This window comes from Marmota flaviventris, chromosome 17 (assembly GCF_047511675.1).
Source record: "Marmota flaviventris isolate mMarFla1 chromosome 17, mMarFla1.hap1, whole genome shotgun sequence".
Taxonomy (NCBI): domain Eukaryota; kingdom Metazoa; phylum Chordata; class Mammalia; order Rodentia; family Sciuridae; genus Marmota; species Marmota flaviventris.
In genome coordinates this window covers 45,986,075-45,995,123 of record NC_092514.1, presented here as the reverse complement: position 1 = coordinate 45,995,123, position 9,049 = coordinate 45,986,075, and the positions used below count along the sequence as shown (strand labels likewise).

General features: G+C 41.8%; 1 protein-coding gene across 1 annotated transcript; it reads right to left on the bottom strand.

The window, feature by feature from the left end:
• Positions 1 to 7,851: 7,851 nt before the first annotated feature.
• On the bottom strand, positions 7,852 to 8,824 carry LOC114104261 (protein LLP homolog). Its single transcript, XM_027950317.2, has one exon. It carries the CDS (start codon positions 8,774 to 8,776, stop codon positions 8,393 to 8,395), a length of 384 nt encoding a protein of 127 aa, XP_027806118.2. The 5' UTR covers positions 8,777 to 8,824; the 3' UTR covers positions 7,852 to 8,392.
• Positions 8,825 to 9,049: the final 225 nt, after the last annotated feature.

Sequence of the window (9,049 nt, the reverse complement as noted above, 5' to 3'; positions counted from 1 at the left end):
ACCATTCCCTCTGGCAAAAATGCCAGGTGTCATTCTGACTAAACTGTGGCTCTCCACATTGCTTAGCACCTCACTTTTGCTGAAGCTGGTTTTGAACTCGCTATCCTCTTGCCTCAGCCTCCGGAGCCCCTGGGAGATAGGCGTGCACCACGGAGCCTGGTCTGACTGTTAGTCCTCCATGTGTGTTGCATCCCAAGTAAACGGAGGAGGACAGAGCTTGCTAGATCATCTTGCCATTTGATACAACTTGTCTGAGCAAGTGGGGTTTTCCTGTTGCTGAAAGGGCTGCTGAGGAATGAAACTTGATTCGCACTGTAACAACAGCCACCCAGATCTCCACCAAGCCAGAGCAGCCTCGTCAGAAGCCTGAAGGAAGCTCACTCCTGTGATACCTCCCATTAACAAAGCTTTAATGAGTTCCTTTCAGAACTCTGACAAGCAAAGAGGAATTTTAGGGTGGTGAGCTCTCTTTGCTTCTGTGACGCCTCCACTGGAAATGCATGGGAGGGATTCAGAATCAGATTTTGTCTGTGGGATGGCCTGCGAGGGGTGAAGGTGGGATGGGAGGAGGATTCCCACATGGCCAGGGCTCTTTGGGGGATTTCGAGCTGGTTCTATCCAGTGCTGCTCTAGTCAAGGTAGAACTTTGCTTTCTGAAGTACTGGCCCTCTAGATGCCCTAGGCCCATGATCATGTTCTGATCTGCACTTGGCCAGGTGGTTACCTGGATGACAGCCAGATTCACACGGGGTTGAGGTGTGCTTTAGGGCCCAGAGAAAGCACCCTTCTTCTCTCAGTGGAGATGGGGTGGGAGAGACAGGCTGCTACTAGATAAAGGACTCCTAATTATTTATTTATTTATTTATCATTATTTTTGTAGTACTAGGATTAAGTCCTGAAGCACTCTACCATTGACTACATCCCCAGCCCTTTTTATTTTTTTATTTTGAGGTATGACACCAAAGGTATAGTCAAAAAAGAAAAAAAATAAACACATTGGACTTCAAGAAATGTGTTGGACTGGGGATGTGGCTCAGTGGTATAGAGCACAGCCTAGCATGAGGCCCTGTGTTTGGTCTCCAACGACAAAAAAGAAAAGAAAAGAAAACAACAAACAATTACAAGTTGTATATTAAAAAAGAGTTCACATCCAGAATATCCAGATTTTTCTGGAGAACTTCTAAAACTCAACAACAAATAACCTAACTCAAAAATGGACAAAGAGCCAGGCTTGGGGATGCACGCCTGTAATCCCAGCAGCTTGGATACTGAGGCAGGAGCATCATGAGTTCAAAGCCAGCCTCAGCAAAAGTGAGGTGCTAAGCAACTCAGTGAGACCCTGTCTCTAAATAGAATACAAAAATAGGGCTGGGGAGGTGGCTCAGTGGTTGAGTGCCCCTGAGTTCAATCCCTGGCACCCCCCCACACACACATACACACACAAAAAGGACAAAGGATTTGAGTAGACATTTCTCCAAAGAAGACATAAACACAGGAAAAGATGTTCAACCTCACCAGTCATGAGGGAAATACATGAGGTACCACCACAGACCCATGAGACTGAATATTACATAAACATACGGGGGGGGGGGGGGGAGAGAGAGAGAGAGAGAGAGAGAGAGAGAGAAATAACCGTTGTTAGTAAGGAGAGAAAGAAATGGGAACCCTGTGCAGGGTTGGTGGAAATGTAACATGGTGCAGCCACTGTGGAAAGTACAATAGAGGTTCCTCAAAAATTTAAAAATAAAATCACCATATGACTCAACAATTCCACTTCTGGGGATAGCCCCCAAATAATTGAAAGCAGAGTTTTGAAGAGATGTTTGCATACCCATGTTCACTAACAGCACAATTCACAGTAACTAAAATGTGAAAGCAAGCTGAATGTCCATAAGACCAGGGTTGAGCAAACTGTGGCTCTAACTCACAGGAACTCGGAGGAGTCATTAAAGAGAAAGTAGATGATGGTTGCCAGGAGTTGGGGAAAAGGGAGATGGAAGTTATTATTTAATGAGAATAGACTTTAAGCTTTTACCAAAGGAAAAGATTTTTGAATGGTACCATGTGTTTAATACCACTGAACTCTACCCTTAAAAATGATCAAGACTGGGCTGGGGCTGTAGCTCAGTGGCAGGATACTTGCCTTGCACATGTGGGGCACTGGGTTCAATCCTCAGCATCACATAAAAATAAACAAATAAAAAAAAGGCATGCTGTCCATTTAAAGCTACAAAATTAAAAAAAAAAAAAAAAAAAGTTAAGACTGAGCATGGTGGTGTGCACCTGTAGTTACAGCTAGCAGGCGGCTGTGGTTCAAGGATCAGTCAAGCCCAGGAGTCTGAGGACAGTCTGAACAACATAACACTGTCTCAAAAAAGGAAAAGGAGGGGGTGTTGGGATGTGGCTCAGGGCTAGAGTGCTTGCCTGGTATGTGTGAAGCCCTGAGTTTGATTCCCAGCATTGTAAAAACAAAAGATAACAAAGTGATTATTTAAAAAAAAAAAGTTAAAATGGTAAATTTTAGGTTAAGTATATTTTACAACTAAAACAAAAGGGAGGGCTAGGGTTGTAGCTCAGTGGTCGAGCACTTGCCTATCGTGTGTGAGGCACTGGGTTTGATCCTCAGCTCCACATTTAAAAAAATATTTAAAATAAAAGGGTGGCAGGGAGAGCCAGGTTTGATGGTGCACGCCTGTAATTCCAGAAGCTTGGGAGGCTGAGACAGGAGGATCTGAGTTCAAAGCCAGCCTCAGCAACTTAGTGAGGCACTTAGCAACTCAGTGAGGCACTTAGCAACTCAGTGAGACCCTGACTCTAAATAAAATCTATATTTAAAAAGGGACTGGGGATGTGGCTCAGTGGTTAAACTGGGTTCAACCCCAGTGCAAAAGAAGAAAGAAAGAAAGGAAGGAAGGAAGGAAGGAAGGAAGGAAGGAAGGAAGGAAGGAAGGAAGGAAGGAGGGAGGGAGGGAGGGAGGGAAGGAAAGAAAGAAAGAAAAGAAAAGAAAAGAAAAAGAGGGAAGAAAGAAAAGAGTCAAGTTGGGCTGGGGATGTGGCTCAAGCGGTAGCGCGCTCGCCTGGCATGCGTGCGGCCCCGGTTCAATCCTCAGCACCACATACAAACAAAGATGTTGTGTCCGCCAAAAACTAAAAAATAAATATTAAGATTCTCTCTCAAAAAAAAAAAAAAAGAAAGAAAGAAAATAGTCAAGTCAGGAAAACACATGAAGGAAACTTAAGGACTGAAAGGAGCCAGCCTGCAAATGATAATATTGTTTGATTTTTCACTATATGATCTCCTGGACATTGTGGGAAAGGCAGAAGTAAGATCAGTGATCACCAGGGACTGAGGGAAGGTGGGAGGAACAGGTAGAAAGGGGGATTTTTAGGGCAGTGAAACTATTTTGAAACTGCACATGATATTATGTATTTTTCAAAACTAATAAAATCGCACAACCCAAAAAGTGAACCCTAATGTAAACTATAGACCTCGGTTAATGATAGTGTATCAACATTGATTCATCCATTGAAACAAAAGTAGCCCACTAAGGCAAGATGTTAATAACAGGAAAACTGCATAGGACAGGTTCTTATGGGAACCCTATGAACTTTCTGCTTAATTTTTCTCTAAACCCAAAACTGCTAAATATAAATAAATAAATAAATAAATAATCTATTTATTAGAAGAAGAAAAAAGGAGGAGGAGGAAAGACAAATCCACTTCAGACATTTCAGAATTTCTCAAAAACGGAGAGTTGTTGAAATACATCATCAAAGTTAAATTTGATTAAGATAACTTTAAATGGACCTGGGGTGAGGCTTAGGGGTACACAGTCTCTGGCAATCTCCAGCACCGAAAGGAGGGAGCGGCGGTGGACTTTGGAATAAAATGTTACCATCTAGAAGGACTCTACATTCAGAATTTCTCTAAATGACTCCGAAGTTCTCATTGCACATTAATGGGAAGGAAGGAAGGAAGGAAGGAAGGGAGGGAGGGAGGGAGGGAGGGAGGGAGGGAGGAAGGAAGGAAGGAAGGAAGGAAGAGAAAGAAAGACAAAATTAGAGAAACACAAAAATACACCATCGTGCCTGAGAGGTGGTGCAGGCCTGTAATCCCAGCAGCTCCGGAGGCTGAGGCAGGAGGATTACAAGTTCAAAGCCATCCTCAGCAAAAGCGAGGTGCTGAGCAACTCAGTGAGACCCTGTCTCTAAATAAAATATAAAATAATATAATATATAATAACATAATATATAGTATATATGATATATATTATATATATAATAATAATAACTAAATAAAATACTAAATAGGGATGGAGGTGTGGATCAGTGCTGGAGCGCCCCTGAGTTCAATTCCTGGTACCAAAAATAAATAAATAAATACACCATCACGTTAATGTGCCCTTCAGTCTACCCATCTAGCTTTTGCAGGTCACCATCACTCGCTGCCTTTGTTTTCTTGTTCTGCAGCAGGGCGACAGTTACAAAGGTGGGGTGTGAAGGGAGGACCCAGGAAACGTGATGGGAGTTCCGGAAGACTGAAATAAGGATCCAGCCGCCCTTACGAACACGGCCTCTCCACCTAGGAGCTGCCTCCACCGAGGCTGGCGCGCTGCGCAACGTTAGCAACTTTGCCCTTGAAGGAGTAGCCGCGATTTCGCTGCTAAACAGTTGGGTGCCAGCTTCCTGCCAATCCTGGAGGACACGCCCAGTTCCCTGGCTGGGGTTAGTGAAAGTGAAAGGTTCTGACGGTCCCTGAGGCTGGATCTGAAACACCTGGCAGCAGGAAGAACAGGTCAGCCCTAACTCGAGGGTGCTCCCAAGCGGCTGTGGACTAGCAATAGTCTCTGCAGAGGGATTGGAGAAGTGTGAGCCAAACTGTAGGTACGTGGAGAACTTGGAGAAGTCTACGACATAGCAACCCTTTTTCTTTTCCTTCTAGTTTCTTGAGCTTGCAGAAGTCGAATTTTTTTGGGGGGGCGGGGGGAGGGCTGAAGGGGAGGGGCTACTGGGGATCAAATACAGGGGCACTCTACCACTGCATTACATCCCCAGCTTTTTTTTTTTTTTTTTTTTTTTTTTTTTTTTGTACCAAGGATTGAACTCAGGGACACTCAACCACTGAGCCACATCCCCAGCCCTGTTTTGTATTTTATTTAGAGACAGGGTCTCACTGAATTGCTTAGAGCCTTGTTTTTTGCTGAGGCTGGCTTTGAACTTGCGATCCTCCTGCCTCAGCTTCCAGAGCTGCTGGGATTACAGGCTTGCGCCACCACACCTCGCCCCATCCTTTTTTATTTTGAGACAAGTTCTCCCCAAGTTGCTGAGGGGCTCACCAAAGTGCTGAGGGTGACCTCCAACTTGCTATCCTCATGCTTCGGCTTCCTAATTCACTGGGATCACAGGCATGTGTCACCTGGTCAGCCAAGAAGTTGATTTTTTTTTTTTTAAGTAAGTTTTTATTTAATTGACCAAATTGTGTCCATCCAATATATACCACATGGTTTGTTGGACATATGCATTATATAATGAACACCACAATCAAATTAAGTAATGCATCCTTCAATCAAATTAATTAACACTTCTATTACCACCCATAGTTACTATGTTGTGTGTGTGTGTGTGTGGGGGGGGGGGTGATGGAGGGGGAGGACAAGTAAAATCTGCTCTTGTCAAATTTCAAGTAAACAATGTAGTATCACTAAATATAGTGACTGTGCTATATATTACACCCTCAGAATTGATTCACCTTACAATTGAAACTTTGTACCTTTTAACTAACATCTCCCCATTTTCTCTACCCCAATCTCTGGCAACTATTCTACTTTCTGCCTCCCAGTTTGACTTTTTTAGATTCTACATGTAAACAGAATCATACGGTATTTGTCTTGCTGAGCCTGGCCTCTTTCCCTTAGCACAAGATCCTCCACGTTTATGTTGTCTCAAATGGCAGGATTTCCTTCATTTTAAAAGCTGAATATGGGGGCTGGGGATATAGCTCAGTTGGTAGAGTGCTTGTCTTGCCTGCACAAGACCCTGGGTTCAATCCCCAGCACCAAAAAAAAAAAAAAAAAAAAAAAGCTTGAATATAGTGTGTGTGTGTGTGTGTGTATAACAATTTCTTTATCCATTCATCTATCAATTAGGATTTAGGGAGAAGAAAGACTAGTGTAAACCTAAATCTCCCTCTCCTTGCCACAGGACTCATGTACCCAATTCTCAAATGCATACTAAATACTGATTATCTAACATTCGGCAAAGTGGGAGAAAAGGACCATTAAGGACCATTTCCTAAGCCAGTAGGTACTCTGAGTATTCTGAGTCCATGTGGGAGGCTGTAACTTACCCCTTTGGGAATCCCCGCTGGGGCTTGAACTCAGGGCCTAAAACATGCTAATCATTGAGCTGCATACTGAGCCACCAATATTGAGCCCAGGACTTCCAGTATGCAGGAAAGTGTGATCTACACTGCAGTCCTTTTAAATTTTTATTTTGAAACCGGGTCTTGCTAAGTTGCCCAGGGTGGCCTTGAACTTGCCATCCTCCTATCTCAGTCTCTTGAGTAGCTAGGATGATAGGTATGTTCCACTGTACCGGGTAAGTCTGGGATTTTTATTGTAGTTATGCATGTGTGTTTGTTTGATCCTATGATCTGTTGGTGCCTCATACTGCCTGGGTAGGTTGAGGAAGAAGCAGGAATTGACGTGACTGGGAGTTGGCAAACTAATGTGGCTGTAGTTTGGGCTTCTGCTGAATGGGAAAGTCAAAAAGGGCCTATTGAATTGAGCCTCAGTATTTCAGAGAGTCAGATCTGGGCGGCAGTGGGGCCTATTCACAGTATTTGTAAAGCCAGGGAAAGAGTGCAAATGGAGATCCAGGTTCTGAATGTCTAAATAATTAGATGTTCACAATAAAACTAACAAACGGTTTAATAAAACTGTCTAGCTGGATACAGTGGTGCATGCCTGGAATCCCAATGACTCGGGAGGTGGAGGAAGGAGAATCACAAGTTTGAGACCAGGCTTGGCAACTGGCTGGGGATAAGGCTCAGTTGGTAGACTGCTTGCCTTGCATGCACAAGGCCCTGGGTTCGATCCCCAGCACCACCAAAAAAAAAAAAAAAAAAAAAAAAAAAAAACCTGTCTCAAAATAAGAAATAAATAGGGCTGGGAAGGTAGCTCAGTGATACAGCTAGACTCAATCCCCAACACCACCAAATAAATAAATAGATGGACAAATAAATAAAATATGGTCTCATTTCTTACTTTTGCAAAATATAGCTTCATAAAAACAAAACAAACAAACTTCCTTTAAACAAACATTTTAAAACATTAAAAAAGCTGTGGTTTTGTATGTCTGAAAGCCAGAAAAATACAAAGGTAACTGAATGTAATTATTACTATACATGTAAAACCAATGAAATACTAATTATTTTAATTTCCTTATCCACCCCCCCCCCTTGGTAGTTCATCAACAGGTATAATGTACATTACTTGTTTCCCATAACTTATCTATAATATAATCTAGCTAAATTTAGCAACTAAGTGAGATTTATACCAACTACATATGCTGTATATGAATTCTTCTCTTTCTTTAAATCCAAGTCTCATTTTGAGTCTCATTTGGCAGCACTGGGGCTTGAACTCAGGGCCTAAAACATGCTAATCATTGAGCTGCATCCCCAGCCCTATGATGCATTTTTAAGATTTTTTTTTTTTACACACAAAATATCTTTTATTCTGAGTTACAGAAATCAAAACTTCAATCTAGTACTATTTATAAGACCCACTGATGTCACATTTTTAAAAAATATAACCACATAATAGCTTTTTAAATTTGAGTTTGCTCAAATTTGTCAGTTTATCATTTTACCTTTATTGGATGATTTTACCAAGTTGTAAGATCCAACAATTACAACCACATCAATTTTTTTTTTTTTTGGCACCAGGGATTGAATTTAGGGGCACTCAACCACTAAGCCACACCCCAAACCTTTTTATTTTTTGATACATGGTCTCAGTTGCTAAGTTGCTGAGGCTGTCGTTGAACTTGTGATCCACCTGCCTAAATCTCCTCAGCTGCTGGGATCACATGTGTGTTCCAACACACCTGGTAAACCATATTAATTCTTGACAGAATTTTGATGTCTTATAGTATATAGATATTGAGTGACATCCAATTAAAACATCAATATACCTTTCATTTACTAAAGAAAATACTTTATTCAAGTTCCTAAAACAAACTTGAGGGGTTATTCTGGGTTTGAATTGAAGACAAAAAGTCAACTTAAAATATGAAAATGAATAGTTTTCATTTAGTGACAGTCAAAATCAATGTATACATTCTCCAATCAAACATCTGTCCCATGTAGAATTCTTCAAGTTTTAAGAGTCTACCAGGCCAAACCCTTTGCTGCCTTTGCTGCTTTTGCTTTGCTCTTCCCCTTTCCTTTTTCTCGCTTTGCCTTCAGTCTTTTTCTTTGCCTCTGGTTCATCCACACAGGGTACTGTCCATGCTGGTCTAGAAGAGTCTTTTTGTTTCTCTTAATCTCAGTCTCCATTTTCATGTCATCTTTTTCATCATTCACCACACTCTGCGTTTTCTCTTGGCAATGTTTAGGTACCACCACAGTTGCTATTTCTTCAACATCTTTCGTTAAAACATCACTGCCAACTTTGAGAATATTTTTAAGTCTGTTGAGCTCTTTTGGAGCATTCTTTTTCCTCTTTTCAGCCCGCATCTTCCTTTTCCACTTACTCCGTAAGCTTTTAGCCATCTTTTACAAGATCACGTTTTCCAAGCAGCACGCCACCGACTGGAAGCCCCCAACCTAAGATATTTATTTATTTATTTATTTTTGGGATAGGGGATTGAATCCAGGGATGCTTAAACACTGCACCATATTCCCAGCTCTTTAAAAAAAATATTTATTTTATTCATTTTAGTTGTTGATGGATCTTTATTTTTTATTTATATATGGTGCTGAGAATCGAACCCAGTGTCTCACACATTCAAGGCATGCACTCCATCACTGAGCCACAACCCCAGG